General features: G+C 36.9%; 1 protein-coding gene across 2 annotated transcripts in view; it reads right to left on the bottom strand.

Annotated features, from left to right (window-relative positions):
* TRHDE (thyrotropin releasing hormone degrading enzyme) overlaps positions 1–17327 on the bottom strand; it is a 393263-nt gene that overhangs the window by 277433 nt on the left and 98503 nt on the right. For both annotated transcript variants that reach the window (XM_054580121.1, XM_054580122.1), the window contains exon 3: positions 11726–11852. In XM_054580121.1, the coding sequence (XP_054436096.1) occupies positions 11726–11852 (127 nt within the window). The remainder of the gene's footprint in view (positions 1–11725; positions 11853–17327) is intronic.

Below are 17327 nucleotides of genomic sequence, written 5' to 3'. Positions count from 1 at the left end.
GCAGGACTGCAAACTCCACAGAACAGTAAGGCCAGGCTCAAGAACCCCCTGCCAGGTGCGTACCCTCAGGGGAAAGAAAGAAAACCTCCAAAGGAGCCCTTTATGAAATTTTATCAGATGCTACACTGTCTCCTCCTTGGGCTATATTCCACTGAGCAGAGCAGAGGGAGTAGAAACTGGCACAGCAGGGGGTATTCAGGGCCCTGCACAGCCTCAGCTCTCAAATAGAGCTGCTATCAGTGCCCAGCAGGAAAGAACTGACCCTTTCAGACAGATGGGCCCCTCACGTGAAACACACAGCTAATTTATCAGAAACTACACATTACTGGAAATAATCTGGGACTGACCAAGACATGTGGCACAGGGGCTAGGGAACACACCCACCATCTTCTCTGAAGACAGAACAGCACCTCCCAGGAGAGAACCAGGAATCACATACCCTGATCACACCAGAAGCTCCTTCTAGAGACAGGTGGAGGTGGCACATGCAGTGCTGTCAGACATTAGACGAACTACTCCTGGGCCATGTGCTGATAAAAAGCCAGCAGGGCAGAACAACAAGGATCAACCAGGCCTGAAAGACACAGTCACAGACTGCAAATTGCTTTTAGCCTTGAACAGGCTGCCTAAAGCTAGACTGAGGCATCAGCTGCCATTACCAGGGATGGATCCAGGAGGAGAAGATGGTAAGCAAACAAACACGACTCTGCTGAGACAAATTCCACCTTGTTCTTTTCCAGTATTTGCATTATTTTTCTCCTGCATAGTTTTTTAACATTGTTTCTTTGACTTCAATTTTGTTCCAATTATTTCACTGTTTTATTTTTACTTTATTTTGTTTTTATATATTTTTATTTTTATTATTTTATTTTAGTTTTATTTCAAATCTTATACTTTACTCTTCCCTTCTCTTACTCCATTTTGCCTTCGTCCTTCTCTTTATTTTTGTTTTAAATTTTCTTTTTGCCCTTTCTACACCTTGATTCTATTCCTCACTCTTACTACTTCTCCTCTCTCTACAGCCTGTCAAAACCATTTTTCTTTACATTAGTCATCTCACATTCTTTTTCCCTTTCTTATAATATCCTTATATTCATTCTACCTTTATTAATATTTGTTCAGTTGTCATTGATATTGGGGTTGTTGTTGCATTTCTTCAATTTTGCTACTAGTTATTCACTATTTTTTTATATTTAAGTCTCATATTTTACTATTCCCCTATCCTAGTCCATTTTTTCCTTCCTCCTGCCCTGTCTTATTTTTGTTTTAAATATTTTTTTCTCCCTTTCTTAGCCTGGTTTCAAACCTTTACATTTATTATTTCTCCTCCCTTTATCCTCTCAAAATCATTTCTCTTTCCTTTAGACATATCACAATCTTTTTTCCCCTTTCTTTCTTTTTCCTTTCTTACAATGTTCTAATTCACTTTCATCTTTATTAATCTCTCCTCATTTGTCATGGATATTGCTGCAATGGTTGTTTTTCTTCAATTTGGTTGCTATTTTTTCACTATTTTTTTCAAACTTCACATTATAATCTTCCCATTTCTTATTCCATTTTCCCCTATTCCATCCCTATTTTATTTATGTTGTAAATTTTATTTTCTCCTTTTCTTTGTTTCCATTCCAGACTCATTCCTCCTCCACCTACCCTCTCAAAATCAGTTTTCTTTCCATTAGTCACCTCATATTCTTTTTTCTTTTCATATAATATCCTTATCCTCTTTCCATCTTTATTAATCTTAGCTCATTTGTTGTTGACATCATCGTAGTGGTTAGGAGGTACTTTGCTGGTATGGGTTTTGTTTGCTGGACTTCTTTGTTTTGTTCTGGCAGTTCCTATACAACAGCACACAAGATGTGGTATGGGCTGTGACTGTCAGTCAGCCAAGCCAGAAGAGAGAACCCACCCAAGAACAAACCAACAACAAACAAAACCCAACTACAACAAGAGAACCCACATAAACTGCATAAAGGGCATCCCTAGATCATCCAGCTCAGGAGTTCAAGGAGACTGAACAACTGAGTTGCACAGGTCTTCTACCACAGGCCACCTCACAAAGGCAAGGAGTCAAAGCATATCAATCTAATAGGCAGAAACAAATAAAAAGAATCACCTAAAATGAGGAGACAAAGACACAACCCCCAATCAAAGAAATGCAGGAATCCCCCAAATAATACTAAATTAAATTGAGGCAAGCAATTTATCAAACATAGAATTCAAAGTAATAGTTATAAAGACACTAGAAGAGTTCAGTGAGAACTACAAGTAACAGTGGGAAAAACATCAGCATGAAAAAAGACAGAAATTATGAATAAAAACTAGTTGGAAATGAAGAATACAATATTTTAATTTAAGACTACATTGAAGGAATTAAAAGCAAACTAGATTAAGCAGAGGATCAAATCAGCAAGTAGGAACAAAATGTAGGAAAACAATCCACACAGAGCAACAAAATGAAAAAAGACTAAAAAAAATTAAGATAGTTCAAGGAAACTACAGAGCAACATGAAACATAACAATATTTGCATCATAGGGACACCAGAAAAAGAAGAAAAGGAGCAAGGGATAGAAAACCTGTTTGAAAAAATAATGACAGGAAACTTCCCTGACTTGGTAAAGGGAAAAATCATACAAGTTCAGGAAGCACAGAGGGCCCCAATCAAGATGAAGCCAAAGAGGCCCACTCCAAGACATGTTATAATTAAAATGGCAAAATTTAAAGACAAGGAGAGAATCTTAAAGGCAGCAAGGGAGAAACAGCTAGTAACATACAAAGAAGCTCTGATAAGCCTATCAGCTGATTTCTCAATAGAAACACTACAAGCCAGAAGGGAATGGCAAGAAATATTCCAACTAATGAAAAGCAAAGACCTGCAACCAAGACTACTCTACCCAGAAAGGCTCTCATTTAAAACAGAAGGTGAAATAAGGAGCTTCCAGACCAAAAAAAAAACAAAAAACTAAACTAAAAGAATACATCTCCATCAAACCAGCATTGCAAGTGATGCTAAAGGAACGGCTTTAAGAAAAGGAAGAAAAAGAGAGACAGAGAAAGGAACACAGGCACAAAGGGGAAAATGGCAATTATTAAATACCTATCAATAATAACCTTAAATGTAAATGGATTAAATGCCCCAAACAAAAGACATAGGATAGTTGAATGGATAAGAAAACATAACCCACAATACGCTGTCTACAAGAGACCCACCGCAGAACAAGAGATCTACACAGGTTGAAAGTGAAGAGATAGGAAAAAATATTCCAAACAAATTGACATGAAATAAAAATCTGGGATAGCAGAACTTATAGCAGACAAAACAGACTTCAAAACAAAGGCCATAACAAAGGAAAAAGAAGGTCACAACATAATACTTAAGGGAGCTGTCCAGAAAGAAGATATAACCCTTGTAAACATATATGCACCCAACATAAGAGCATCCAAATATATAAGGAAAATATTGAAGGACTTTAAGAAGGAGATTGACAGCAGCACAGTCATCACAGGGGATTTTAACATCTGTAAGTCTCAATGGATAGATTGTTCAAACAAAAAATCAACAAGGCTATTGTGGCATAGACAACACTCTAGATCAAATGGACTTAATTGATATTTATATTGATATGTAATTGATATTTACAGAGCATTTCATACAAAGAAGCAAAATATACACTCTTTTCAAATGCACATGGATCACTTTCAAAGATAGACCACATGGTAGGACACAAAACAAGCCTCAACGAATTCAAGAAAATTGAAATCATATCAAGCATCTTCTCAGATCACAATAGTTTGAAACTAGAAACCAACCTCAAGGAAAAAAATTCAAAAACATTCAAATACATGGAGAATGAATAACACGTTATTAAGTAATGAATGGGTTAACAATGAAATCAAGGAAGAAATCAAAAAGTACCTGGAAACAAAGGAAAATGAACACACAAAAACATATTTATATGAAATATCATTTTTTCCAAATAACATTAGTGTACATAGAAAACCCTATAGTCTTCACCAAAAAACTATTCAACCTAATAAGTGAATTTAGAAAAGTAGCAAGATACAAAGTCAATATTCAGAAATTGATGGCATTTATGTATACTAACAATGAACTATCAGGAAGAGGAACTAGGGAAAAAATGCCATTTACTATTCCAACAAGAAAAATAAAGTACCTAGAAATAAATTTAACCAAGGAGGTAAAAGACCTGTACTTAGAAAACTATAGGACACTGAAAAAAAGAAATTGAGGAAGGAACATATAAATGGAACCATACACCATGTGCATGGATTGGAAAAATAAGCCTCATTAATGTCCATACTACCCAAAGCAATCTATAGCTTCAACACAATTCCTATTAAAATACCAATTAGCATATTTCACTGATCAATACTCCAAAAATTTATATGGAACCAAAAAGACCCCAAATAGCTTCAGCAACCTTGAGAAAGAAGAATAAAGTTGGAGGGGTCACAATACCTGATATAAAACTATACTACAAGGCTACTGTAATCAAAGCAGCCTGGTACTGGCATAAGAACAGACACATAGATCAATGGAACAGAATAGAGAGTTCAGAAATAAACCCATGTCTTTATGGTTAATTAATATTTGACAAAGGGGGCACAAGCATACAATGGAGTAAAAGTAGCCTCTTCAACAGACGGTGTTGGGAGAACTGGGTTGGTACTTGCAAAAAAAAAATGAAACTAAACCACACCAATGAAACTTACACCATACACCAGGATAAACTCAAAATGGATAAAAGACCTAAATGTAAGTTGCAATGCCATAAAAGTCCTAGCAGAAATCATAGGCAGTAAAATTTCAGATACTCTTTGTAGAAATATTTTTGCTGCTATATCTCCTAGGACAAGGGAAACAAAGGAAAAAAAATAAATGAATGGGACTACATCAAATTAAAAAACTTCTGTAGGGCTAAAAACACCATCATCAAAATAAAAAAGGAACCAACTGTATGGGAGAATATATTTGCTGATGATGTATCAGACAAGGGTTTAATCTCCAAATAATATAAAGAACTTACATGACTCAATACCTGGAAGACAAAAAACCCAATAAAAAATGGACAAAGGACTGGAATAGACACTTCTCCAAGGAAGACATACATATGGCCTCTAGACATAGGAAAAGATGCTCAACATCACTAGCCATCAAAGAGATGCAAACTAAAACCACAATGAGATATCACCTCACACTTGCCAGAATGGCCATCACTAATAAATCAACAAACAGGTACTGGTGAGCTATGGAGAAAAGGGAAACCTACTGCACTATTGGTGTGCAGACTGGTGCAGCTACTGTGTAAAACAGTATGGAGTTCCCTCGAAACGTTAAAAATGAAACTTCCTTTTGATCCAGCAATTCCACTGTTGATAATGTACCATACGAATCCCAAAACACCAAATCAAAAGAACTTAGGTACCCCCTATGTTCTTAGCAACACTATTCATAATGACCAAGTGCTGGAAACAACCTAAGTTCCCCTCAGTAGATGAGTGGGTCAAAAACTGTGGTACATTTACACAATGGAATATTCTGCAGCAGAAAGAAAGAAGGAACCCTTACCTTTTGTGTCAGAATGGATGGAATGGGAGAATATTATGCTCAGTGAAATAAGCCGGTCAATAAAATACAAATACCATATGATCTCACTTATAAGAGGAATCTAATGAACAAAATAAACTAACGAGCAAAATAGAACCAGATACATGGAAACATGGAACAGATTGACAGCAGCCAGAGGGAAGAGGGGAGGGGGATAACAGCGGAAAAGGGTAATGGATTAGTCAAAGAACATGTATGAATGACCCACAGACAATGGTGTAGGGATTGACTGTGAGAGCGGGGAACAAGGTGGGTGGCGTGGAGGAAGGAAAGGGGGAGAAATTGGGACAACTCTAATAGAATGAATAACAATAAAAAAAAGAAATAGGTATTTGTAATAGCTTAAACAAAACTCAATCATTCAAGCTAGACTCTCCTATTTATGAACTTCAAGTTAAGGGCAACTTATCCCTTAACTCATCTGTTCCATTATAGAAAAATAAATAGACCCCATCAACATGGTACATAGAGCCCCAGGTATGCATGGGCTTTCTCCACTATACAATTCCCAAAATGACTTCTCCCCTTTCTTCTCCACCTTTGATTAAATTTGTTTCTTTTTCAGGATTCAAGTAAATATAAGGCTTCTTTTTATGTGCATTTCTTGCCTGCAGCATTGTGCAATGAACTCACATTCTTAACGTGGTAGTATACTTTTGCCCTACAAAATGTTGGTGCTAACATATTGTACAAGTCTCTAATCCATTCATTCCTATAAATATTGTATTCTCTCCTCAACAAGACCACAATCTCCTTGAAGCCAGAAACTCCTGTTATAAAATACTTGTACTCCCTCTACAATCAGAGCACTGTGCCAGGTAGATATTGAATTCTTCATAAAAGCATTCTGTCGGGGAAAAAAAGCAATCAAGCAAACTCCTTTACAAAACATTGATTTACAAATTACAAAGTAGCAGCAAAAAGAAACTGAAGGCTATCTGCCATAATTAATTGAAATCTAAATAGGGTGAGTAACAAAACATTCCAATATACATCTGTCACTTTGCCACTTAATTAACTTATAAAACATCTATGTTGAAAAAAAAATTTTAAATACTCAAATCTGGTTGATGAAATTATGAGTTATAGGAAGGTGTTTATTTTATTTTGAAGTTTTCAAACTTTCTTCAATGACCATGTTTTAATTTTAACATTATATGAAATTAACAAAAATAACTATTACATTAGTCTTCTGCCAATCAGATTATCTAGCTTATTAAGGCAACCTATATTTTAATCTCTGAATTCTCAAAATTTCTGAAATCTGTTTCATCAGAATCCTAAAATGTTGAAGCCAGACAGCCTGAGTTTGAATTATAAACCCACTAATCCCTCCTTTGTGATCAGAGCACATCACTTAGTCACTTAGTGCCTAAATTTTCTCACCTGGAAAATGAGAAAATAACAGGCACTGCCTCAAAGGCAGTGGAAAAGATGAAATGGATTAGGATGCACAGCCCTTAGGAGTGGCCCACATTCAGTAAACACAAGTCCATTTATTTTTTAAATTGGCATCACTATATTTTGGGGATGAGAGGGAAGATAATTTAATTTTTTATGTGTCTATAACAACCAGTTTTTAAAGTAAACCTCCAGGCCTCTGAGTGTTCTCATGAAAATAGATCACACACTCTAAAGAAAAACTGCGATATTACATCAAATAGATTCTATACCTCTCATTACAACTTAACACCGGGAAAGAGAAACCTCATATGCGTGTTTTTAATTACCTAAGTTAGAGATTTAAAAATACACCTTCACACAGGTACACTGGCTAAATATTTTGGCTTAAGAACATTAGAGAAATATCCTTGTGTAACAAGAGAATAAATTATTGCCCTAAGAGTATCAGAATTCCTCTTATGGAACTATTCTGATAAACTACTTGGTGCGGAAGCTCAAATCCTCAGAGACAAGCTAGCATGATAATGCCACAGCAGAGAAAGTTAAACTATTCAGCATTTGAAATGAAAAAGAACTTGGGAAGATTGAAGAGAGAAGATATTGCAGAGTTCATGACAGAACAGCAAAGAAAATTTTAAGAAAAGGAGGCTCCAATATTGCATCTTGAGGTTGTTTTGCTGCTTGGTTTTGGCTATGCCACACCCTGGCATTCACACATACCCACATGCCTCTGAAGCTTCAGTGAATTCAGGTTAACTGGTGGAGAATGTTCTTATTTGTTTGTTTCAGTTTTTAGTGTTGTAATGCAAATCAAAGAAAGAGGCAAGTTCCCTATCTCCCTTACATGCTTTGGGACAGGGACAGATCCGTCAGGCTAGGATGCTATTAGTTCACAGAAACAGTCTTAACCAGAGGTAAGCATTATTAGAATACAAATAATTCTCTCCCTATTCGCAGAACCCTCTACACTAGGAACTTTGAGAAATGCTAGTCTGTGGTTTACTGTCTCTAGTCACTGTATGCCCTCACCAGCCCATTCCCCTTTGCTCTTGAATATATCCTATCAGGTCTTTGCTCTTGTCAAGGTCACTAGTGACCTCCAAATGGCTAGTGCCAATTAATGGTCAATTCTCAGCTTTCATCTAACTGGACTTACCACAATTTATCAATTTTCTATGAAATGCTTTCTGCAGTAGATGTCCAGAACACCACATATATTTATTTTCTTAGTAGCCCAACCAGTTCCCTTTTGTCAACCGGTAGCCTTTACTGGCTCTTGATCTATTTAAAAACTAAACAGTGGATCAGCCCTCCCTTGTTCCTATTCTCTTTACCTGCCTTCGCAGCTTTGGGGGTCCTGACCATCCTGACATGCTGGCAAATGGATTTCTCCAGCCAGGTTACTCACCTAGATTCCACAGGTATAAATTCAGTTTTCTACTTGAATTTCTCACAGACATCAAGTTGCCACCTACATACCTAATAGACACATCAGTCTCAAATACTATCTTTTTCACAATTGTCCTGTCTCAGTAAAAAGCAATTCCATCCTTTGAAATCTCAAAACAAAAACCTTAGAATTGCCCTTGGTACCTCTCTTTCTCTTACATCCCACATCCTGTTCAAGAGTGAATTTTGTCTGCACTTTCAATAAATATTCAGAATTGGACCATTTCTGACCACCTCACTGGTAACATCCTAATCCATTAGGCAACCATCATATTTTGCCTGAGTTTTGCCATATACTCTTAACTGGTCTTATGCCTCTGACCTTTCCCCCTCTATCAGGGTCTCTCAGTCTCAGCACTATTGACATTTTGGGCTAGATAACTCTTTATTATGGGAGGTTGTCCTGTGCATTGCAGGGTGTTTACCACTATCCCTGGCCTCTATCCACTAAATGCCAATAGAACACACTCTACTAAACCTCCTTGAGTTGCGGCACACAAAAATGTCCCTAGATATTGCCAAGTGCCTGAAGGACAAAATCACCCTTGAGAACCTTTGCCCTACAATGTATTCAACATGGCTACAAGAATAACCGTTTTATATCAGAAACCAGATTATGTAATACTGCTGCTAAGAACTGACCAATTGATTTCCATCTCACCCAGAGCAAAAAAAAAAAGCCAAAGTCCCTACCACAGTCTCCATAATCTACTACTCGCCTTTACTTCTTCTCCATTACTCATCTTGTTCTAGTCATACTTGTCTTTTTGCTATTCCCCAAGTACACCAACAAAACTCTCATTTCAAAGTCTGGGCACTTTTTTCTCTTTACCTACAGTCTTTGTCCCATAATATTCACTCAGCTTACTCCTCCACACCCTTGAGTTCTTTGCTCAAAAAACAGCTTCTCAATAAAGCCATCCATATTCATGCCTTTAAAAGATTCAGTCTCTTTCCCATGCCTGATCTGCCCACAGACTTCCTGTTCCTCTTCTCTAGCTTTATTTTTAATGGTACTTACCTGACATACTGTATGTGTTACTAATGGCTTTACTGTCTGCCTCTACCTAATAAAATGTAAGCCTCAGGAAGGAAGGGATTTTTGTCTTTTTTATTTGCTACTGTGTCCCCATCACATAGAAAAGAAGCTACGGGAGGCACTCAATGAATGTTTAAGGGTGTGAGGAAAGGAGGGAGGGAGGGAGGGAGGAAGGAAAAAACCACCTTAGGTCTGAAGGGTCAAGGCAGACACAGCTGATATCTAAGATACATCTGCATGCACCATTAACAAAGACTGAGTTGTTGCTATAGAATGTATTTAAAATATAACTCATAACATACAATGGAAAGTAAAGATTTATCAAAATGCTTCTGTGCTTATGAATTTTTATGTAGGGAGTATTTAGGATGCATACTTATAAATCCATTAACAAATAGATCTAAATATCTGTAGATACATAAAATGAGTAAAACTCTAGGAGAAATTTTACAAAATGCCACAGGCTATCATAACTCCCCAGATACATAAAAAGAAGTATTTTGAGGTAAGTCAAATCGTTCAATTATATACAACATAAGGTAGATTGACAAGTAAAAGTAACAGTGAACAAAGCTCTTTTCTACAGATGAAAGCCTACATGGCTCACTTGTGAGTGAAATAGAGGACTCGAACTGCTTCCTGCTGCAAGCTGACAGTTACATGGAACCCCCTGAAGTTATAAATTGAATTCCTCTACTAATTACTGGTCTGAAGGGGACAGAGATCCACACTTTATTTCTCTTGCTGAACTTGCAACATAAGCGCTTGTGAATTTTACATTAGGGTCAAGCTGGGAAGTTCCCAGTCAGTTTTACTTGGAGTGCAGAACAGTGTCACCTCCCATGCAAATGAGGTCAGGTATTCTTCCTGCCTTGGGTGCCTACCAAGGAGATTTCAGTGTAATTGATTCTAATAGGGAAGTTGATACAGAGAGTAAAAGAAGGAAAGAAGACAGAGCAAAGCAAAACATAGATCCTATTTGAAATAAAATTGTTTAGAAAATTGAAATTAAATGTTATGGATTCTAAGAGCACATATTTCAAAAAGACCTCAGAATTTTATAATATCACTCTTTAAAATTATATGCCATACCCATTGATAACAATATTAACTATTCAATCTACTCCCTGAACTACTCATTGTAAGACCAATAAAGCTGCACAGCAGGCAGGTACTTCAATGAAATAGGCCCAGTTCTCCTGAGAGGAGAACCTGTGGTTCAAATACTAACACTTTTGATCAGATAAGCACTTTATTCTTGCCAATGACCAATAACTTCTATATTGATGCTGATCAAAAACACTCTGGAGAAGGAAAGTGGACAGGGAGAAGGGAAGGGGAACAAAGGATTGTTGTGATGTAGTATTTCAAAACAGGTTTTCTGAGAAGGAAAAATAACTTCAGCATTTCTAATGGGTGTGGGTACTTTCTCTAATTTCCTGGAAAGCCAGAGTTTTCTCTCCCGCAAAAGCAGCAACTTCATTCAAATTAGGATAACAAAATTCATCCATTTATTCATTCAGCAAACAATTATTAAACATCTTCTCTTTGTAAAAGAAGAAAATGTAAGCATATTTATTGTGAACACAATTTCCACCATTAAAATTCCCCTTCTTTCTTAATTTTTATTCCATTTACCATAACTTACTTGAAATATGACTGATCAAAAACAATCTAAGGGATAACTAACACACTGACGTCTGACATCTGAAAATTAGGAAAGAAACGAATCAATGAGTGTAAAATATTGAATACATCTGGGAGTCATAAAGACCTAGATTGAAATTTTAGCTCCTTTACTTATTGGCTATCCGAACAAATGGAAGACTCCATGGGTCTCAGTTCTCCCAGGTGGAAAATGTTGTCACAGTACCTATCCCAACAGCAGTTGCGAGGATTAAATGAGATGCTGGCAAGAACCCCTTCCCAGTACGCATTCAATAAACTCTAGCTATTGGGGTTAACTTCTGGAATCCTTAACTTACATAACACCATTCTTAATTCCCATCAGCACTTTTTGGCAAGACTTCAGAACCACTGACTTTTATTTGACCTCTTCAGGAGAAATTATTTTCATGTTCATCTTCTTTAAAAAATATAGCTCTTGGAATTTTTGTGCTTATGGATATTTCAAATAAATGCATGAAGAAGAAATTTAACCTTCATGGACCCCTTTCAATAAAATAACCAAGAAAATTCTTACCTAGTTTTGGCAAGGAATAGGGCACTTTAAAGTAGTCTTCATAAAATTCTATTAATCTCTTTGTTATATGGAGAGCATAGTCCCCGGATCCTCTTCTGATAGCATCGGGTCTTGCATATAATCGTACCTAATTAAAAATATATATAAAAGTTACTTTAGCCTTTTGGTACCCAAATTTTATCTTTCCTGCATATATGAATCTGCACAAATCACTTCGAATACTACGAAAATTAAACAGTATTCTTGTTCATATATCAAAGCATGCTGTGGCTGAAAGAACCAAACTTTAACAATTAAAGTAACTAAGTTGAGCAAGTAACAATTTCCTCCCTTCACAAGAAGACATAGAAAAGAGTTATACACCTTGCATCAAAATAAATATTCAAAGTTATCACTTACATGTGCTTGCTAGAGATAGGAAGGTACGGTGGATTAGTATAATGGTTCCCTGACTATGCTGAATACGCAGGATATGGTGGCTCGGCAGGAGAGAAGGTTCATGGTTTGTTAAAGACACATTGCATCCAGCTTTGGAAGCATTACTGAGCTGCGCCAAAATATAAGTTATGCTTCCTTCTTTTCTTTGGGACTAACTGTCCTTATTCCCAATATGCAAAGTAAGAACAGAGAATTTCTCATGTACGTAAATGATTGCCATCCTGGAAAGCCGTCTGCAACTGCTCCGGGCTTCAGAACCAGCTGAAGTAATTCAGATTTCTAACACAATCCGGATACTTAATATTGATTTTTTAAATCAAGCATTGTATGTTATCTAGTCCTTGGCCAAAAAGAAGCCCGAGGCAAATAACATAAAACTGAACAAAACTAACAATTGTACAGAAAAGGTTAAAATGAGATTAGTTTTCATAAAACTTTCATAAAGCTATCCAGCATCTTTCTTTCCAAAGGCTAAATCTATTTTTCACAGATGTGGTCCCTAATCCTCATATCAATCCTGTGAATAATAAATATGTATTTTGTGGAGCACAGCAGCCCAGGCGTGGGGCTGTAGCCCTGCTCTGCTGCTAACCAAACCGGGTGATATTGAACAAATTACTTAACCTCTTTGGGTCTCAAATGGTCTCATTTATAAAATAAAGGTGTTGGATACCAGCTGGTTACTAAAGTTCTTTTCAGCTCTAAAATACATTACTTCCAATCGCTTTTCACAGATAAAGGAGTTTCTGTTCTTTCCAAATCACTAAATAAAATAAATGGTTTATTCGGTATGTGAAAATGGATGTTTATATTCAACGGAAAGACAAAAGAAAATTGTACTCAATCATAGAAAAATTGGTTATACAATCAACTCTTTATTACCCTTGCCTAAGGAGAAAGAACAGAGATATTAGAGATATGTTTAATCAAAAAGAGAAGAAAATTTAAAAATATACATTCTGACTGTGTTAGAAAGACTTATAGTTTAATAAGATATCTACTAAATTAAATATTACTTATTTACTGAAATTATAAAGCTACTTCCTACCCAACAACCAAATCAAATGTCACATTTAGTTCACAGTCACCTACAGTTTTGGTTGGCAGCATAGACCACCTACAACAGCAAACCTTAACACCCTTAGAGAGACAGTGATTATAATTCCCTGCTCCTGACATCACCTGCTTATAAACATGCAATGCCTTAAGTAAAGTTCCCAAGAAGCAGACACTACAGAAAGGGTGAGTACACAAGTGATCTACTAAAGATGGGATCTCAGGAGAAACCTGCAAGGGAGCACCGGGAAGCAAGATAAGGAACACTAATATGCCAAGCAAGGTGCAGTTTCAGGTGAAGCCCTGGCTTCAGCCTGACCCCACTGGTAGCTCTGGAGTATAAAGTGCACTGGCGAGCTTGCACTGCCTTGAGGCATGAGAGCTGGATTCCCAAACTCCTGCACCTCGGTCATTGCATACTAGTTACGGAGGAAAAGGCATAAAATTCTAGGAGCTTTTTGTTCTTGCAGCATTTGGTTATACAGCTCCAGGGGCCCAAGTACAGGCCTTTGAAGAAGACTTCAGGTGCAACCTATTAGAAGCCAAGTACCTCCCTGTCCTCCAGCGAGAGCCGGAGTATAGAGGCACCAAACAGGAAAGAAAAGTTGTCTGTGTACCAAAAGCATACAACACAGACAGTAACCATTCATTTATTCATTCAACAAATACTTATTTGACATTTGCTTTGCACGAGGCCTGGATTAAGTATTTTTAACCAAACAATGAATAAGACATGTTCTCTAACTAAAGGTGGTACAAAACGTTATTGAGGGGAAAAAAGCAATGCAAATGTAATCCCTGTGCTCACAGCACTTCCCATTTTTTAGGTAAGATAATAACAGATAATGATAAATGGCATATGGATGGTAAACTATAAATGACAAATGGATACTGAGGAGAATGGGTAGCTTTCAAAAGGTTCAAGGTAAAGTAAATAGTAATTTCATGTGAAAGCCATAACCAGGACCACTGCAAAATGATGCAGCAAAAGGTCACTAATTTTACTCCTGGCAAGCAGCATTGATTTTGGTAGAAACAGCCATTCCTATTAATCAACTCTACCAGTTAGTCAAGCTATCTGTAGGCCCAGACAGGAGAAACACAATTAAATCAATCTGGTTGTCAAGATTTGATGGAAATGATTCAATCTCAGGGAGAAGATGAAATATACACATGCTTAGCACAGTGTCCTCATTTGTTCATTCAAACATTTATTGCACACATGCTGTGTGTCAGGCATTGTACTAAAGAATAGAAATAGAACAATAAAAATTCTTACCACAAAATGAACAAGACATTTACTCTTACTGCTCTTAAGAGGTTCACAATATGTGGGAAAACAAAGAAATAAATCAACAGTAAAATGCAATGTGAAAAATGCAACAATGTACTCTGCCTTCCCTCCCATTAGAGAAGTCAGAGACCGATTTCTCATCCAAGGCCAAGGTCTCTGCGTCCTATCCCCTCTTGCCTTTTCGAGGATATTCGCAAAATCCTCTCCTTTATCTCCCATATCACCAATTATGTCTCCATGCTGCATCATTTTCTTCAGCAAATAAATACTCTGTATTGTTTACGTTTAAAAACAAAATCTTGGCTGACAATAGTTCCTCCAGCTAAAATTTCCAACAATGCTCCTTAAAAGTGTTTTCTTCTATATAGTTAGGATTGGCATATGAGTTAACATTCAAACTAGAACACTTTTAGAATGAAAAGGAGCACTTAGGTGTAAATAGAATAGTTGCCCATTTATGCTCTGTGTCTATTTTCTTTTGAATTCACTACAATAAGGCTTTCATTCCCACTACCCTACCGTAACTGCTCTCATCTACATCATTAAAGGAACCAGGATGCTAAATCCAAGTCATCTCCCAGGGCTCAACATGCATAATCTATCAGCAGAATTTGACAGTTGATTGGTTCTTCTCCTTCTAACACTTTCTTCATTTCGCCTCTATCTTACTTTTCTGTCTATCTGGTAGACAGCCCCATCTCAGTCTACTGGTTGATTTCTCTTCTGCCTCCTCATCCTTCTTACTTAATGTCAGAGGATCCCAGGTTCCAATCCAAAGACATCTTCACTTCTTCACCTATACTCTGTTCCTTGGTGATGATATCTAGTCTCATGGTTATAAATATCATTTAGATCCTGAAGGCCTCCCCCGTTACTTCCAGTCTTCAACATTCATTAATCCAACTACCCCCTGGATGTCTCCACTAAGATATCTAACAGGCATCTCAAACTTAACATGTCTAAAACCAAATTCCTGATTACACACACACACACAAACAGCCCCCGACACACACACACACCTACGAGCTACTCGAAGTCTTTCCATCCACTTGCTCAAGCCCAATGCCTCAACACCTTCCTTTTTTCCTTTTCTCTTGCACTCCATATTCAATTGGTCATAAAATCCTTTCAGCTCTACCTTAAAAATATATCCAAATACCAATCATTTTTTATAACCACACTACTACTACCCTTCTCCAAGCTTCCTTCATATTCTGCTCTAGTACCCTACTAACATCTTGTCCCTTACTCCCCTAAGCATGTCCTCTTCACAGCAACGGAATGTTCCTGTAAAATAAACATCAAGTCATATCACTGCTTTGCTTTCCTCCTCCAGTGGCTTCCCATCTCATTAAGAGTAAAAGGCCAAGTATTTACAAGGACCTCAATATCCCTATAAAACAGAGTTCACTTTACCTCTCTGGCCTCATTTCTTACACTCTGCTCCATGCTAACCTTACTCCATTCATACACTAGCTTTTTTTGGATTCCTTAAATATGCAAGAGAGATTCTCCCATCAAGGCCTTTGAGATTTCCCCTAGATACCTCCATAGCTTGTTTGCTCCACCTATTTAGATACTTGTACCAGTATCTTTTCTTAGAAAAATCTTCCCTTCCAGCTCAGAACTTTCTGGCCCCCTTCTTGCTTTATTGTTTCTAGTAATTTTATCACCATTTAACAAAAGATATGTTTTACTTACTCATTTTGCTTATTGCTGCCTTTTGTCCAAGAATGTAATTTGCATGAGGTAAATAATTTTTACTTATTAGTTCTAAGAGAGTGCCATTTTTATAGTGCCTGGCAAGTACCTGCTACATAGGAGGCAGTCAGTTAATTTTTTTTATGAATGAATGAGTAAATTTCATAAGTATGTGTAGGTTCTAAGGGAATATATGAGTATAATAAGACTGTGGGATTCTCAAGGAAGGAAATGTTTTAGCTAAGTCTTGAAGGATAAGCTGGATATAGTAAGCTACCAATTTGAAGACAATATCCCAGACAAAAGTCACATTATGTGCTAAGGAAAGACTGTTGACCAAATAATAAGTGACTTTAATGCAATAGTAATTACAACATAATTATAATAGTGGTGGCAATTCATAGGAGGATATTAAACCAAAAAGTGATAGAATTACTCTTGCATTTTTGAAAGATCACATCAGTGACCTATGTAAAGGTGAGCTGAAATGTAGTGGGTTGCTTGTTAAGATGGCCCACAGAGAGGCACTATTATCAAGAGAAAAGTGAGGAGATACGCAGTGATAGGTGAGACCAGAGAAGTAAAGAGAAACTTCAAATCATATTAAAGAAGAGGCTGTATATCAAACTGTAGAATATTAATTTAATACTATGGGCACACATGAGTTACTTAAAGATTTTTAAACTACAGAAATATGTAAACATAATTTGGTTTTAACATATTACATCAAATGCAATGTAGGTAATAGATTAGTAAAGGAATAGAAACACATGAATGGAAATGAGTTAGAATATTGCAGAAGTACAAGTGAAAGATGATGGTTTACACTGGAGAGATGGCAACGGGTATGCAGAGAAATGGATGGATATATTCAATTGGTGCCAGCATTCTACTGAACAAGTCCTTTAGCTACCAAGTAAACCCAACTGTAGTCACATTCTCACTTAAGAGTAATCATTCACTTCATCTGTACCTGTCTCACTCTAGTTCCCTGTTGGAACTAGTGAGACCCAGTTGAAGGATGGGGATGTGGTAGCGGTCAGGGAATCCAAATGATTTCACAAGCTGGGTAATTCCTGTGTGCTTAATCAAGAGTTCGCTGTACAATAATTC

The sequence above is a fragment of the Pteronotus mesoamericanus genome, unplaced genomic scaffold (assembly GCF_021234165.1).
Source record: "Pteronotus mesoamericanus isolate MK-2021 breed Mesoamerican mustached bat unplaced genomic scaffold, CSHL_Meso_final contig_56, whole genome shotgun sequence".
Taxonomy (NCBI): domain Eukaryota; kingdom Metazoa; phylum Chordata; class Mammalia; order Chiroptera; family Mormoopidae; genus Pteronotus; species Pteronotus mesoamericanus.
Note: the sequence above shows the minus strand (reverse complement) of the source record. Positions and strands in the feature narration are given on the sequence as shown.